At 36.1% G+C, this 18,314-nt stretch overlaps 1 protein-coding gene across 3 annotated transcripts in view; it reads left to right on the top strand.

Moving 5' to 3' along the window:
* Positions 1 to 18,314, top strand: part of DEK (DEK proto-oncogene) — a 33,345-nt gene that overhangs the window by 8,459 nt on the left and 6,572 nt on the right. For all 3 annotated transcript variants that reach the window (XM_053668241.1, XM_037158103.2, XM_037158104.2), the window contains exon 7: positions 3,083 to 3,271. In XM_053668241.1, the coding sequence (XP_053524216.1) occupies positions 3,083 to 3,271 (189 nt within the window). The remainder of the gene's footprint in view (positions 1 to 3,082; positions 3,272 to 18,314) is intronic.

Below are 18,314 nucleotides of genomic sequence, written 5' to 3'. Positions count from 1 at the left end.
GAAGTATATCAAGAAAACCCAGCCTCTCAAAGTTATGTACCATATTTTGCCTTCTATAATATGCACTTTTTGCCCAAATTTTTTTAAAGAAACGAAAGGATGCGTATTATCCATGGGGACAATGATTACATGCCATGGGACAATAATGGGCATAATAATCCTGTGTCTAATGTATACAAAATGCGGGTACGCATTATACACAGCAAAATATGATAGTTAAGAAAAGGAGTATTTTAAAAACCTTAAAAAGTTGTGGGTATTCTCCTTTAATGTAACATCAAAACTTCTCAGTGGTAGTTTCTTAAAGGTTAGTTGTAATGTGGCATGTGATACCATGTTAATGAACTTGGACCGTTTTCCCGTATGCATGATTTTTAATATGCATTCATCATTTGGGAAATATCGGTTCCCTGAATTATGCATATCTTCCAAATGTTGGCACATTCATTTCATTAAACACTGTTGGTGAGTCACATTCATTAATACAACACCATCTCACCTGAAAAATCTTCAGGTATTGCAAGGCTGTTAGGTTCATGATAGTAGAAATTAATTTTCCAAAATTCTTAATTTTCCCTTGAATTTTGAAATTTATCATTGGTAATAAATAGGCAGTTATTTTCCTTGATCTGACAGGATCATACTTTTCATTTTTGAGAATATATCTGTCAAATATCTAAGTCCAAATAGGCATAGTTTTTCAATTATTCTTTTTAACAGTATTCCATGAAAAAAGTAGCTAGCTTAGGTCACATCTCAGTAGCACAAGTGTATTTCCTTGAGAAAACCAGTGAACTTCAGTTCGTACAGAAGTACTTCATGTTTGTTGTACCTCCCATTTTATTAGGTATTCTAAGGACATAGATCCCAAAGTTTGCATTTAAAATAGTTAATATTTACTGCTTCATCAAAAAAGTGAAACACCTTTTTTTCCCTGCTAGTGTGTGATGGTGATGAATATAATAACTACTACTAGCACATTGTGCTGCCCTGCTTTGATTAGTAAATACACTAAGGTGCCAGCAGTTTTACCTACCCTTGCTTTTATATAATCAGTGTAAGTGTCAACACTGTGAAAGAGCAAATAAATGTTTTGGTATTATGAAAATAGTTTTGACCTGGTAGGTTTCTGAAAAGTTCTCAGGAAACCCCAGGGTCCATGAACCACACTTTGAGAATGACTGTTTTATCCTTCCTTATAGAATCTTAACTTTTCATATTAGGTTCTGATTACACTTAATTGAATGGTATCTTAAGCTGTTTTTTATGCTACCATATACTTCATCTCTTAAGGAAACACTACACTCATTAGTACTAATTTTTTCTCCTGTATAATCTTAATATTGTTGAATTAATGTTATTTTACTATTCTTTTGTGTTTCTACTTTGATTATTTGTTAATGAGATTTTGTTTACAAAGTGGGATGGTACTGTGACCCTGGATTCATATTAATAGATTAAACTAATTTTAAAACGAATGTAGGAAAGTTCTAAAGCACTTATATGTTAGTATTTTTTTAAGTAAAAGCTTATTTATTTTTGGAAGTTGCATTTTCTTGATTGGTTACTTGAATGATTTAAAAGCTTTTATTTTCCTGTGTAGATTTATTTAGTACCCATTCCAGTCCTCATATTACTAATTTCATATACCGATTATATTCTCACTACCTGATCATTTGGTTCCTGAGCTGAGGAAAGTGAGGGTTGTCATATTTTTCTAAAAACATTTGAACCCTGGATTTCATATGTGCAAGTGAGTAGTGCAAGTTTAGACAGTGAAAGTTACCTTTTCTCCAAACAGGCATATCAGAGACTTTATCTAAATGTATTTGTTTTCTGGTAATGGTAATAGTTCATGTAACAAGGATATCTGTATTCATTCAGGAAAGTTTCTTTACAAAATCTCTCTGGCAAATATCTTTGGTCCACTAACTTAAAATTTCTGGAGTAACCTAGATTGGCTATTTTCCAGTCTGTTCTGAAAAGGGTAGGTAGGTTGTTTGGGCAAATTAGGCTGTTCTGTAGATTGTAGATTGCCTGGGAGTACTACATTACACAAGCAGCCATTTTTTCGTAATTGTTATGCAGGTGACAGTGACCTCTACAACTGGAAATTTTTGAAAGAAGGGACCTGTGGTTCTGCTAGTTTCATAAAAACTATTGCCTAAAGTTATCACTAACATTCGTACAATTGTGCATCTCAAGGTTATATTATGGGATTTTTCTTAATGGTACTGTTGACTGCAGAAAATAATAGGCAAAAATAAAAATACTCATAATTTCAGAAATAAGTAATTTTAACTCCTTAGTGTATATCTCTTTAGATTCTTTATGTAGGGTTATTTTATGGTTTTCAGTTTTAGAAGTTAGTAAATTCTCCCCAAAGAAAGCACTTAAAAATTAAATTTGTTGTTTTACATTATCATTTACCTCACATGATGTATTCTGCTTTTTAAATGTTTTAATCATCAAAGTAAGAACAATGTATTTGTTTTATGGTTCTTAGTTTCATAATTAACATACTTAGTACTTCCTGCATGTTTCCAATCATCAGTAAGAATGTAATGCTGACATTGAAAGCAGAGCTCAGAGGTAATATGAATATAAAACTATATAGCTCATAAAATTCCGAATATGTACGGTGAGATTTTATTTACTTTATGGATGGTCGTTCCCAGCCCTTTGGAGGATCCCCGTAAAACAAGAACCTTCTCCGGCAGTGGTTAATGTTTATAGAAATGAAATAAGTTATAAGTCTAATTTAGAATATCTCGATAAAGTGTAAACAAGTGTCTGAGCTTAACACAGTATGTACTTGGGCTTCTAGTCCCATGTCAAAACATAGAATGTTTATTTAAACATTGGCGAGGTGTCTCTTGCCTAGGTGTTTAGAACACAAGTGAAAGGGTGGTTGAGGCAAAAAGATTAATGACACATTAAGTTAAAAATGAATTATTCTCTAAAGCCGCTAAGCTTGGAAATAGCTTGAGATAAGAACAAGAAAAACTGAGTTAAAGTAGGTTTCATAAACAGTTGATTGACTTGGAAATATAATACCTCATTGGGACTTTATTTTATGCAGCCATTGCCAAAATCTAAAAAAACTTCTAGCAAAGGCAGCAAAAAGGAACGGAACAGTTCTGGAATGTCAAGGAAAGCAAAGCGAACCAAATGTCCTGAAATTCTGTCAGACGAGTCTAGCAGTGATGAAGATGAAAAGAAAAATAAGGAAGAGTCTTCAGAGGATGAAGATAAGGAAAGTGAAGAGGAGGTAAACCTGTTTTTTTTCCCCCCTCATTTCTTTTCCTGGGCAGAGTTAAATATTCCTGCTATGTCAAAAGTATAGCCAGAAAACAGATTGTAGGAACTACCAGTACCATATTGGTTGTTTTTAATTCTGAAGACAGGTAAATAGTTATATATAAACCCTTTCTTTCCCCTAATAAGCTTTTAGTTTTATTGTTGTGCCAGAGTGTAAAAGTTGGAAGACTGAGGTTTGTGTGGACTGGATTTGAACTGAGTGTTGACTAGAGTAGGTCAAATGGCAAGGGAAGGGACTGGGAGAGTGGCTCATATCCTGAACAGGAACACAAAGGAACAGATTTTTAAAGAATTTCTTTATAGTGTATTAATATAATATGATGGTCTTGAACCATTTTATTGTTTTATACAAAAAGCAAGGGCTTTAAGGACCATCATTTTTCCCCTCAATTTGTTGGGGATTAATTAATGAGAATAAGAACATTTGAAGTTTAATTGGTGGGCAAGTTTTGTATCACTTAAAAGCCTGCGATTTTCCTTTATTTGAAAATCTTTGTTAAATGTTGAATATTTAGTTTTAAAAGGGAAACTTCAGGAAGGGAAGAACTGCTGAACCATTTAGAGGGTTAACTTTATATCCTTTCCTTGTTTTGTGTCTTCAGTCAAGTACGTGGTGAATGGCTACAAGGAAATGATTTCCTGTTGTTAATAGTGGTTTGGTAGACTCAATATTAAATTTGTTTTATTGCCCTTCATTGGTCAGAACTTGTCGTATAATTTGGGTAATGTACTTTTAGGACTTGATTAATGTGAGTTGACATTTTGGGCTAAAATGTCAAGACTCTTCATTGTGGATGGCCGTCTTGTGCTGTGTATAATGTTTGCCCACTAGAGGCCAGTAGCACACTTCCCCAGCCTCCAGTTGTGAAAACCAAAGATGTCTCCCAACATTGTCAAATGTGTCCTGGGGGACAAAATGACTTCCAGTTGATAACCTCTAGAGTAGAGGGAATAAAGATGTGGTGAACTCTGGTGTTATATGTATTAAGTATGTATTTTGTTTATATTTGTCCCTAGGTATTTAAATCCATGCATGTTTTAATGTCAGATTTTTATAAAGACTTTAGTAAAGCTAAATTTGAAGTGCTTCCTAATTGAAAGAATATTACAAATGTAGAAGGTAGTTCATAAATATTTTAATATATTTTTGGTGTAAAAGAAATATGAATAATCTCAGTACTATGGGTTTTGTTTTGTTTTTAAATTTTGGTTATTTCTAAAGAGAGATGGGAAGGGAGGGAGAAAAAGAGGAAGAGAAACATCCATCAGCTGTCTCTCACACGCCCCCAAACCAGGGCCCTGCCAGCAATCCAGGCATGTGCCCTGACTGAGAATTGAACTGGCGACCTCTTGGTTCTCAGGCCAGTGCTCAACTCACTGAGCCACACCAACCAGAGCTGAGCACTAAGGTTTTTATGAAATAGATTTTAAGACCATACGGGAGGAAAATATGTTTGTTCATACATGAATATGCAGTAGTAGTAATTGTGTAGTAATAGTATTATTTCTCATTCAACAAAATTCTGGTTATCTACTGTGAGTATTCACCATACTCCCTTTAAAACCCTTTTAAAGGCAGATTTTAAAGCATGGAAAGTTATCATAGAATATAAACATCTGATTTTTTTCATAGAGGCAGTATGCTTATGAGCATGGGCTTTTGGAAACTATCTGAATTCAAATCCAGCTGTACCTTTGTATGACTTTGGGCAAGTTACTTAAACTCTGTAACATCAGATTTCCTGTTGTAAAATGGGGATAATAATAGCAGTCTCAAGTGATTGTACTAAGTGACTTTATGTAAAGCACTTAGAGCAGTGCTTGGTGTAAGTACTAAGTATTAACTGCTATTCTTAGTATTTGGCTGACCTTTTACCATACATAGGATTTCTAAATCTAATTTTCCTGTTATTACTGAAGTGCAGGAAGATTGAATTTAGAAAGATGATTCATTTTCTTATATTCCAGATTATTGTTTCATTGTTAGAAGTAGAAGTAGTAGAAGTCTGAATATAGATATTCCCTGATTTATAACCACATTGGTTAATTGATCACAAGTGAAACTGTTTCATGGTATATGAAACATATACAGTGCTCCATCTTTCTACAGTGCCATAAATGAGGAGCTTTTGGTAGAAACCCAGATCAAATGATGAAAATACATAGAGGAAAAAACAAACAAAAATGCTTTTATGGACATTAAGTATATAAAGTCACACAATATAAAAACTGTATTATGTACTCTTATTTTCTGCTTCATTTTTTTCGCTTGGGCTGATAGAGGCTGACTTCATAAAATACAATGCCAGCAAAATCTGGTCTGAGAAATGACTTCACACCCTCCAAATAAATCTCCTTCCAATCAGTATAGGTATTTTTTAAAGCTCTAAAGGCTTTCAAATTTAGGGCTCGCCTTCCTCAAAAACTTGACTGCTGATTCCATTTCTGTGAAAAGCTCTGATTGCCTTTGGAAGGAAAGTAAGTGCCAGCAGGAGGAGCAGTATTTCTATGATAACTGTTCTTGTTTTTGCTTCCATTTTTTGAGGTCTTGGTTAAGTGAAGCCTTGTTAGGGACTTCATAAATGGAGGTATTTGGGTCATGACCATGAAAAGACCTCTTTTCTAAGAGACCAGAAAAGAGTTGCAGGCTGATTGGAAAAAAGGTAGATTGCCTGTAGATGAAGTTTTTTGCAGATTTTTTTTGGTAGAAAATTACTAAGTTAGTATTATTTATTCTGTTTATTTCCTGGAGTAAATTTTTCTTTCATAAATAAAAACACTTTTCTCTACTAAGATCAGTTTCATATTCTATTTCAAGTTCTTGGAGTAAATAGAAACTTTAAGTAAATGAAGATGAAGTTTTCCTTTTTTTTTTAAAGTCTTTTATAAGCAAATGTCACATTAACATGTCAGCCAATAATTGCTAAGACATTTTGTTCAAAGTCCTCTATACCTATACAGTGATCCCTCATCTATCTGGGAGTTATGTTCCAGAGACCCCTGCAGTAGGTGAAAATCCTCGAAATAGTGGCATCGTATTAGTTTTATTTTTTTAAGATTTTATTTATTTATTTTAGAGAGATGGGGAAGGGAGAGAGAAACAAAGGGAGTGAAACATCAATGTGTGGTTGCCTCTAGCATACCCCATACTGGGAATATGGCCTGCAACCCAGGCATGTGCCCTGGCTGGAATCAAACCAGTGATGCTTTGGTTCACAGGCCTGTGCTCAATCCACTAAGCTACACCAGCCAGGGCCATATTTTATTATTTATATAAATTTTAAGGCTTTATAAACCCTTCCCACACTCCTATAAACCTTTACCACTCTCTTACTAATCTTTCCCACACTCTTATAAACACTTCATATGCTGTTAAACACTTTCTACACTATTAAACCTACATAATTTTAACCACATAAAATTCTATATGGGTACTCACCAGTGAAGTATACTACAACTTAAATGATGAAGATCATGAATTGTGTAGCTGTGCAGTACTGTTGGTGTTGAAGGTGATGATGATGAATGTACTGTACAGCCAAGAAGAGCATTACAGCTCTTCTGAAGGCACCACTTCATCAGGCGCTTCAGCAGGTGGTGTAGTACCTTATCCTGGGGCTGTAACTTCTATTTCCAATAAAGGCGTAGGCGTAACTGATCTCTTTGTCCAAGTGTGATGAACATAGTTATGGTGAGTTGCTGGCGCTGCTTTTCCTTCTGAGTGAGAAGGTTTTTATAAACTGACATGCCACTCTCAATTGTATTTACGAAGTGCAGCAAAGTGTCTGGGGGTCCCATTTTTCAGCTACTCGGTGGAGTTCTTTGGCCATTCTGACCACGGTTGCAAGACAATGGAGTGTTAGGCCAGGCTTCTCTTCTCCAACCCATAGTTCATCTTGTTCCTCATCCTCTTCTTCACTTGCTGACATCGTCATCTCTGTCAGGTCTTCGTCGGTCAACAGTTGTGAGTGGACATTGATCAGGTCATTTGTGCTGTCAGGAGTCATATCATTGAAGCCATCTCTTCCCAGTAGTTTTGCCCACTTCGCGGCCTTAGCTTCCACAGTGGCAACTTCTCCATGCAGAGAAACGCTGTTGAGTCCAAAGTATGTCTGAAATTTGCCAAACCAGCTTTTGCTGGCACTGAATGGGGTTGGTCTGGTGGGAGAAGCACTCAAAGGCCCGGCTTCTGCGTTGTCCTCATCACCATCATGAACATCTGATCTTTGCTTTCCTCAAAACTATCATAAAGTGTCTTGGCCTTTGTCTGGATGGTGTTGGTATCCAGCAAGATATTCTTCTTCCGCAGTCATTTATCCACAGGCCAATGCAGACTCCATCCTCACAGTGGCCTTATTATGGGAAGTGACCACCCTCTGCAGTCTTGTTAAAAGTTATTGTTGCCATGGACCTAATATTATTTTCGTCTTTATGTAGTTAACAATAGATTCACTGATCCTGTAATCACGGCCTACAGCCACATAGCTTTTGCCTTCCTTTAACATGTCAAGAAGTTCCATCTTTTCTTTGATGGTAAGCATATTCCTGTGGCACTTGGGTTCACTGCCAGAAACCTTAAAAGGTGCAGAACATTTGGGTGGCGTTGTAGGTCTTAAAATAAATTCAGACTTTTACGAAAGTTTCACAAAAACACAACACTGCAGAGCAACACTACACACAGCGATCAGACATCAATGTGAAGTGGATAAGGAGGAATGCTGAATGTATGGGCACAGTGCAGGAGAGCAAAGAGACCAATGCTACGGTCACTAAACCAGTCAGTGCCCAGGATACAGAACACAGTGCTGTGGTTGGTTGCCTTCCATTCCATCAGCCAGTAGTGTGCCGTGTACAATCTCATGTTGGCAAACTTGCACAAGCAGTAGTGGTGTACTGCATTTCCATTGTGTATAGAACTGTTTTGTACACATACTGTATTTTATTTTGATTTAATATTCTTTTAATATGTTTGAATTAACATTTCTTATATTTTTTATATTTTAAGTTTTTAGGCAAAAATAATTAAAATCATAAATATTATATAAATACCTGTATACCGTAAAATCCCATGATATAGCAAAAATGCCATGATACAGAATTAGGTAATATTTTTTAGAAAAACCTGCAATACAGTGAATCCACAATAAGTGAACTTCGATATAGCGAGGGACTATACTGTATCTGTTCTGTGGTACATAGTGAATGGTTCACAACAGTTTTTAATTCTCTTTTCCTTTGGAATTAAATAATGTGCTTTTTCTGAGAATTATTTGGGTAATAATTGTTTCATAAAAGAGCTGTTTTAAACTTGTTTATCAGCTCAGCTCTTGTACATTTGCAGGAGAGCAATTTGGAACCAGGAGGAAACTGGTAGATGAAGTTAGAAAAATGACAGGTTTAGTTATTTTTTGTAAACTTACTCTGAAAATGAACTGGTACCCATATTGGATTAGCATCTTTAGGAGAATTGTGCTAAAATGAACTAATGAGATTAAATCATATTCAGATATGCCATTCACAGAAATTAGACTCAAGCACAGACAAATTACTGGAGAGTACAGAGAAAGGGAAGAAGCAGTGCTTCCTAGGTTGGAGGAAATGAGTCTAATAATTATTTTAGACCCTTAAAGCATTCTTAACTTTTTTCATTTTATCTATGCTGTAATTTTTGTTTTCTATTGTTTTTATAACCTCTTACCTTTAGAAAACATAAAACTGGATTTTTACTTTGTGAGTATTGAGAATGTATCTGAATGTTGTAATAGAAATGAGGAAAATCTTCAGTTGTAAATACTTGGAAACCTTACTAAAAATGTCCAAAACAGAAGTTCCTCCTTTTTTTCATGGCATGAAGTCCATAGACAGGCAGTATAGCATCTCAAGAAAAAAGGTATCAAGAGTTTGGGTACCATTTTCCTCCCTGAGCCATCATCTTTATATATGGCATTTAACCTTATGATCTCAAAATGGTTGTTTTACCTTTAGGCATTGTTTCCCCATTCCAGCTAGGAAAGAACAAAGGGCTTTCTTGTAGTAATGTTTTCCACTCCCCCTCCCCATGCACAGGATGGCATGCCTTTTACCAGAGGTCTCCATGTTTATCGCATTGGCCAGGACTTTGATCATGGTCACCTTAGTTCAGGGGTGTAAAACTCATTTTCACCACAGGCTAGCTACATCAGCCTAATGGTTGCCTTCAAAGGGCCGAATATAATTTTAGGACTATAAATGTAACTACTCCTTAACAGTTAAGTGAGAGCTTGGCACTGCTGCCAGGTAGAAATAAGGTAGAGGGCCAGATTCGGCCCATGGGCCTTGCAGTCACCATTTGTGCCTTTGTTGAATGGAAGGCAGTGAGACCCAGGTGTTAGCTTTCCTGCTTCTATAGGAGGAAGACAGATAACAAGGGATGTTGAGTGAGCCATTCTATAATGTCAAATAAAAAATACTTGCGTCATAATTTCTGGTAAACATTTATTTGGACCATTTGAAAAATTTGGTAGTGGTAGGGTGAATGTGAACATCGTTAGCCCTAATTATGTTCTAAACAAAGATAACTCCCATCTAATGATTTGATCAAAGTGATTACAAAAAAATAAACTATTAAACCTTTTGTTTTAGGGCAAAGTTGAATAATCACCATGAAAATCTATTTAGACTTGTTTTCATATTCTTTTGTGAAATATAACGAGAGTTGCACATTCTTTACTCTTGGTGCTCTTGGGTTCTCAGCCAAGTTGTTATAAGAATAGTGTGTTTTAAGCCAATTTTTATTTTGTTCATCTGTTCACCCAGTATAACCTTTGTGCTGTGAGGACAGGATTCTGGCTCTGTGACGTGTCTTTTTTGGAGACCCTCCTTCAAAGAGCCCTGGTGCCTATAAAAAAAGATAGGTAAGCCTTCCCTTCCAAGACTTTTTTTTTTTGCCTTCCTTCAAAAAGTGCTTGTGTCATTCATTCCTCTGATTTTTATACCTTCACGGTTATCAGAGACATGGAAAATCCCCTTCAAGTTTTTAAAAAATTATTTTAAAAAAACTAAATTGTAGAACACTGTACTATCTAAAATTAATGGCAGCTGTCAATTTTTACCTGTCTTCCTTTAGCACATCAAAACTATCTACAGTACTGGCTGGTCTTCATTAAACTGGTCACAGCATATTTAAAAATAGCAAGCCAGACTCTTCAAAATAAATTCATGACAATTTGGAAACTATCCTTTTCTTTTTGTTTTAAGGTTACCTAATTTTTTTCCCCATACATTTTGTTAAAAGATTCAAGTTTTGAGACTATATTAAATGTTGGAGTTACAGAAGATACTTTCTACCCAAAATACCATTTGATACTTAATATTATAGAATTTCAAAAAAGAGAATCTCTCCATTGATGAAGTAAAGCTTGTGGATAAATGGAAGACTTGGGAAGACTTTCTGTTCCTTGGGAATAGAAAGGAAAGTTGGACATGTGAACAGAGATGGGGAGCAGGAAAGTACAGGGTAGCACTGACAAACTCTTGTGGTCAGGTTGTGTCCAGAAGTAAAGGAATGAGAGGTGAAGCTAGAGTAATGTCCTTTGAAGCCACACTAAGAGAACCCATGAGGTTGGACATTATGTTGTGAACAGTAAAACCTTTGGGAATAGATTCATTATTCTCATTTATTCAAAACAGCTGTCTTATTTTGCCTGAGCACTTTGCTCTGTGCGGGGAAAAAGAGAGATACGGCCTCTGCCTTCCAGGAACTAACAGTCTGTGTGTGAAAAAGCACCACTTGTTCAGTAAGCATTTATTGGTGTGTACAGGGAGGAGAAACTGTTGAGATTCATCTACTTTCAGGTTTTGCATTTCATTTAGCTTTGACTCCATGAAAGAAGAGTATATATCCTCATTTTTGTACTTTGAGGATACAATAAAAATATAGTGGTTTTTTAAAATGTTTTCTCTTTATTACTTTTTCTAGAGCTTCTAATTCATGTACTTTTGGCTTCAGAATTCTTTATGTAGGACTACTAACTTAGACCCAAATTAGATTTTAAGGAATAGCTTTAGGAAAGTTAATAATGAGTTAATAACATCTATCTAAAAAAATTCTATAAAAATTTAAAACTAAAAGCTATCTATAAAAAGCATCTATAAAAATTTAAAACTAAAAGCTATTGATGTAACTTTATAACCTGAGAAATTATCCTATTGATTGCTGTAGCTGGTTCCTGTCCTTTCCTTATATATCTCCAACGATTCATAAACTAGACCAGGAGTTGATAAATGGTGGCCTGTATACCACATTAGGCCTGGGGACTAGTTTTTACAGCCTGCAAGCCGAGAATGGTTTTTCTATTTTTAAAATATTTGGGAAAAGGCAAAAAATTAAGTATTAGCAACAATGACTATACATAGACAGGAAAGCCTAAAACATTTACTATCTGATAATTTATAGAAAAGATTTGGTGACAGATCTAGACCATAAATCTACCTCCCACCTTATATGACTCAGTAAGGATAGTCAGCTCTGGGGCTTTTCAAAATACAGGTGCCAAGGCCCCACTCATGAGGATTTGATCTAATCTTTATTTCTTCATTTTTTAATATGCTTTATTGATTATGCTATTACAGTTGTCCCATTCCTTCCCCTTCACTCCCCTCCACCCAGCACTCTTTCTGCTACCCATATTCCCCCTTAGTTCATGTCCATGTGTCATACTTAAAGTTCTTTAGCTTCTACATTTCCCATACTATGCTTGCCGTCCCCCTGTCTGTTTTCTACGTACCATCTATGCTACTTATTTTCTGTACCTTCTCCCCCCTTCTCCTCCTCCCACTCTCCAGTTGCTAACCCTCCATGTGATCTCCATTTCTGTGGTTCTGTTCCTGTTCTAGTTAGTTTTTGTTTTAGGTGTGGTCAATAATTGTGAGTTTGCTGTCATTTTACTATACATGTTTTTTATCTTCTTTATCTTAGATAAGTTCCCTTAACATTTCATATAATAAGGACTTGGTGATGATGAACTCCTTGAACTTGACCTTATCTGAGAAGTGCTTATCTGCCCTTCCATTCTAAATGAGAGCTCTGCTGGGTAGAGCAATCTTGGATGTAGGTCTTCGGATTTCATGACTTGGAATACTTCTTTCTAGCCCCTTCTTGCCTGCAAGGTCTCTTTTGAGAAATCAGTTTAGTCTGATGGGAGCTCTTTTGTAGCTAACCGTGTCCTTATCTTGCTGCTTTTAGGATTCTCTCCTTCATTTTAATCTTGGTTAATGTAATTATGTGCCTTGGTGTGTTCCTCCTTGGGTCCAACTTATTTGAGACTCTCTGAGCTTCCTGGATTTCCTGGAAGTCTATTTCCTTTGCCAGATTGGGGAAGTTCTCCTTTATTTGTTCAAATAACTTTTCCACTTGTTGCTCTTCCTCCTCTCCTTCTGGTACCCCTATAATTAGAATGTTGGAACGTTTAAAGATGTCCTGGAGGTTCCTAAGCCTCCTCTTTTTTTTTTTTTTTGAATTCTTGTTTCTTCCTTCTTTTCTGTTTGGTTGTTTCTTTCTTCCTTCTGGTCCACTCCATTGATTTGTGTCCCAGTTTCCTTCCTATCACTATTGGTTCCCTGAGCATTTTCCTTTATTTCATTTAGTGGAGCCTTCATTTTTCTCATCTACTTTACGACCAAATTCAGCCAATTCTGTGAGCATCTTGATCATCAGTGCTTTGAACTGTGTGTCTGATAGGTTGGCTATGTCTTCATCACATAGTTGTAGTATTTCTGGAGCTTAGATCTGTTGTTCCATTTGGGTTTTTTTGTGTGCGTGTATGTGTGGTCTTAACACACCTGTTATATAGTGAGGGTCAGAGCCTTAGGTGTTCACCAGGGCAGGGCAACCCAGTTGCTTGATCGTGATTCTGTGCATGGGGGAGGGGTCAGAGAGGGAACAATGCGGCTTGCTCTGCTCTCTGCCGGATTTCAGTCCCTTCTGCCACTTCCCCCAAGCAAACCGGGCCTTTCTGGTACTGATTCCTGTGTGGGTGGGCTTGTGTATATTCTAGGACCCTGTGAGTCTCTCCAGTGAACTCTCCGGTGAGGCTGGGAGTCTCTCCCAGCACCTCAACCCCCACAAATGTTTTCCATCAGTGTTTTGAGGCTTTATTTCCCCTCCCTGGAGCCCTGGGTTGCTCAGGTCTGTCTTGCTCCCCAGTTTCGCTTGGTTCATCTGAGCTTGAATGTGGGACCGCTCCGTCTGCCAGTTGTCTTGCACACCTCGCCCATCCACAATCTCCCACCTCACTGGGTTTGCCCACTGCCACCCTGTGCCTGGGGTCTGCCAGCCACCATCTATTTTGCTGCGCCCCTCTCCACCCTGCTGCCGGGACTCTGCCCATTCTACAGTCTGGATGAATGTATCTATTTTAACTCTTTGGTGTTTGGACTTCCATACAGTTCAATTTTCTGACAGTTCTGGTTGTTATTTTGTTTCTAAATTGTTGTTGTCTTTATTTTGGTTGTGCAAGGAGGCACAATATATCTAACTACGCCTCCATCTTTGCTGGAAGTCTTAATTTTTTTTCTTGAATGTACACTCTATATAGCTAGGTTGTGCCAGAGGGAGTGATATTAAAAATCAAGTTTGGCTAACTGCTTTTAATATTGTAGAAAAACATGTTTATTTTAGCAAGCAGAGTGTTTCTAATGGAACAAAAATTTGGAGTTGGCCAAGTAGAAGAAAGGTATTTGGAGAACACCATTTAAACAAAATTGGATTATACCAATTTTAGATTTAAAAACAATGTTTTTTAAAGAAAGGATATAAGGGCCCATACAGAGTTTAGGGTTAAATTCAAAGATAGCCCTATACAGAGTTTGGTTGGCCTTTGTTGCTATTCTGTATTCTCTGTCAACATTTTTTTATTCTTTGTCATCATTAGTAACATTTGTATGTAATGGGGAAAAAGTTTAACAATACGACATATAAGTTACACTATCACTGGCTTATTCCTGTAGTTTAGTTTGTTGGTTTCAACTCTGGCTTAAAGAAATATATAGGTAGACCAGTCATTTCTATAAGCAACTGATAAAGTAGGAGGCACACTGGATTTAATCAGAGATCTTGGATTTTACTAGCTATAATGCATTGGCTTACTTATAATGAGAAACAGTTTGTCTTTGAGGTTTGTTTTTTGTTTTGTTCTTGTAGCCTATAAGATATTAGATATGAAAGCAGTGCTATACAAATTCATTTTTTTCCTTTTAATTATATTTTTAACCACATCCTGGGTTCAGAATACACCAGATCCTACAAATGATATAAAAGTGAACATGACAAGAAATATTTAAGTGGCTGCTTTATGTTAAACCTTCTTGCAGTTGCTGGGGATGCATAGGAGTAAGATAGTTGGGTGTCTTTTTGAAGGCATTCATCAGATATGGCCTTAAGAAACTTGTAATGTAGTAGAACTATGTAAATAGCTACAGTTTAATAACAATGCATATATTACATGTGTATTTTCTCTGCTGCTTTATATGAATTTATTCATTTGATCCTCACACAAATTCTTCAGCTGTAGCCATAGTTCATCACATCTACAGTGCGTATAAGGCATCATTTTAATGTAAATTGTAAAATGTACCCCAGTATCAGAGATACAAGTGTGGGAAAAGGGTAGTAAATTTAGCCTAGTCTGGTATAACCTTCATATTTTACAGATGAGGAAACAGGGACAGGGAAGGATAATTTGCCTGAGAATGCAGAATTAGTCAGTGGTGGAGTTAGGACTTAAACCGGGAAGTTTGGCTCTAAAACCTGTGTTCTTATTCACTGCTTCACAATACCTTCCATAAAGTAGGTATAAATGAATTATAAGCCAAGTACTGTGGAACTATGGATTAATGAAATTGGTAGTATGAAAGATTTAGAGGAAGCAATTGATTGTTAAGTTGGATTTAGAACCGGGAGTGAGATTTGCCTAAGCAGTGGGAGGAGAAATGAGAAATGAAAGAAATGAAGTTTTTTGAAAGTTCATGTAAAACTTAGGCGAGTGTGGTTTTACTTTCCTTCTCAGCTCTCCAGGGCCTCTTTCCATTACCTCTAAAATTCCAGATTACCCATGTTTGCCTTATCTGCCAAAAATTCTCCATAGTTACCTACTCCTTCTATACCTAATAACTTAATTTTAGGGTAGCTTGTATGATCATTTATTACTTGTAAGACCAAAGCACATGATGTGAGTTAATCAGTTGTCTGATTACCTCTCTGCTGGAAACAAAACCTTTGGGTGTAAATCTACCCAGTTTAGTTATTATACTTTGTAGCTTCTTCTCATTCCCATACCAACATTTATCTAAAAAGATACTTTATGGAATTCTTACCTTTAAATTTGTTACACAGTAATTTGTAACTTAACTACTGAAGATAAGTGAAATTCATTAAATAACAATTTATTACAGGGATTTGGATGTTGGGTCCAGTCTTATTTATCAGATCATAATGAAATAAATGATGTATAGTGGTTAGTTAACACAAGTGTCATTGAGTCTAGCTGCTTTTCTATTTATTCTATAAATCTGCCTTGCTTTAAAAAGAACAAAATTTAAGTTATCGGAGGAAATTACACTTGCATAGTAAAAGAATTTCTTTACAAAAGAAAGCACTCAGAATAGTAATAATAGCTAATAGTTACTCAGTATTTTCTATGTGGCAGGCACTATTAAAAGTACTTTTCGCATATTAATGCATTTACTGCCCATAAAACCATAAATACTTTTATGTCTCCTGTTTTGTAAAGGAGGAAACTAGGGCTCAGAGATGTGCTGAGGTTAGAATTTGAAATCTGGAAGTTTGCCTCCAGAGCCCACACTTATTATTATTCTGTATTTCTATAGTGCTTGTAATAGCATTTGCGCAGTCTTTTTGTTAATAGGTAATAGACTAATGGTCTATTTAAAAAACTGTAGAACAGCCCTGGCTGGTGTGGCTCAGGGAATTGAGTGCTGGCCTGTGAACCAAAGGGTGACTGGTTCTATTCCCAGTCAGGACACATGCCTGGGTTGCAGGCCAGGTCCCCATCAGGGGGGCGTGCAAGAGGCAGTCACACATAGATATTTCTCTCCCTCCTTCTCCCTCCCTGCTCTCTAAAAATAAATAAATAAAATCTTTTTTAAAAAGAACAAAAAATTTATTTATTTTTAGAGAGGTCAAAGGGAGCGAGAAGGAGGGAAAGCAACGTGTGAGTGTGTCTGTGTGTGTGTATGTGTGTGTATGTGTGTGTGGTTGCCTCTTCCGCGCCCCCTGCTGGGGACCTGCCCTGCAATCCAGGAATGTGCCCTGACTGGGATCAAACTGGTGACCCTTTGTTTCGCAGGCCAGCACATATCCATTGGGCCACACCAGCCAGGGCATGTGCCCTTCAAAATTTTATGACAGACTGATACTCTGGCCTTAAAAGGCTTTGGAAGTATTTAGATTATCTGATTCTAAAGATCTAATTTGATTGAGGGTAAAGTGGTAACATTTATAATGTTACTCCTTGCTCCACCTCTCCAACCCTTTCTGTAATAAGTTTCTTGTAAAATATTTGAATGTCTTACAGGCCCAGGTTTTATTAACCTTTGAGTAATGAGTGATATTTAATAGTAATGATTTTATTCTGTATTTTTAAGTTCATGGACAATGTAGAATTTTTAGTATTCCTTTTCAGACTATAGATAGCGTGGTTCTTCATGAATTAGGCAGATGCTTAATAAACTTGAAACTTATTTCATCACAGAAAACTGATGAACCATTGACACCTTTCCAGCAACCATCATTATCTGGAACACCTCTAAGAATTAGGAAATAAGTAAAAATGCTCTCTTTAAATGGAAAAATCCAGAGTAAAGTTCATATACTTTTACTTTTAAAAGCATGGCAGTCTCTTGACACCTCATAAGTGAACTTTTTAGTAGCACTTAAGCTAGATAGGTTAGTAAGTTTCCAGCAGACATTATATTATTTTGATAATTCAGGGAGCTACTAGGCGTAGATAAGGAAATGTGTACAGTGATGGCAGGTGGAGCAAGAGAAAAGACAAACACTAAAATTCAGTGAACTGTACTCAGAAATCTCCTGAGCCCATTTGATTTTTGGAGCAGATTGATGTAATATACACTTCAACTTTTATTAAGGCTAAATTCAATACAGTGTCTCTGTCCTTTAAAAAAAGTTGAATTATGATAATCAGGAATTTGATGTAGAACATTTGGAGAGACATTCTATTAAAAGTGACTTGCAGTATTTTTGGTGTATAAAGATGAGGTTTTAATTTATCATGGGATATTTGCTTATATTAGGATACTTTTATCTTTGGAAATGTCAGTTAAATGAAGAATTAATATTTTCTAATTTCATAGACCCTGGTTGAGACAAAGTAACTATAAAACAATTTTGTCATTTTAACCTATTCATATGTTTATTCTTTGCTTTTGTGTTAACAACTATGAGTTAATATTTAAGAACACAGGTTCTGGAGTCAGATCTATTTGGATCTCACTTTATTTCATTAATTATGTGGCTATGGACAAAAATAACCTCGCTGAGCTTTAGTTTTCTCATATTCATAAATAGTAATTGAGCAACTACTGTGCACTTTGCACCATTTTAGGAGTGAAGAATACATCAGTGAGCATGGTAAGTCAAAAAACCAAAAAATCCCTGTCCTTTGGAACTTACATATGAGTTGGGAAAGACTGACAGTAAACAACAGAGCATGTTAATAGTACCTGTTTTAGAGTTTTTCAGTATTAAGTGGGGTAATACATATAAAGTTTTCTATCTAATAGTTGTAGAATAAATGTGGGCATCTATTATTTTTAGTGTATTTAATCCTGACTTCACATGACTTGTATTGGCATAAAATTAAATTTGTTGGGTATATTAGTCATCTCAAAAATGGATCATTATCAATACTTTATTGGTGATACTGAATACATTAATTTTTTCTAATATTGTGAAGGGGTATGGAGGACTAAAGAGA

This window comes from Artibeus jamaicensis, unplaced genomic scaffold, assembly GCF_021234435.1.
Source record: "Artibeus jamaicensis isolate MK-2021 breed Jamaican fruit bat unplaced genomic scaffold, CSHL_Jam_final contig_482, whole genome shotgun sequence".
Lineage (NCBI taxonomy): Eukaryota > Metazoa > Chordata > Mammalia > Chiroptera > Phyllostomidae > Artibeus > Artibeus jamaicensis.
The sequence above is the reverse complement of the archived record's forward strand: the minus strand, read 5'-3'. Positions and strand labels throughout refer to the sequence as shown.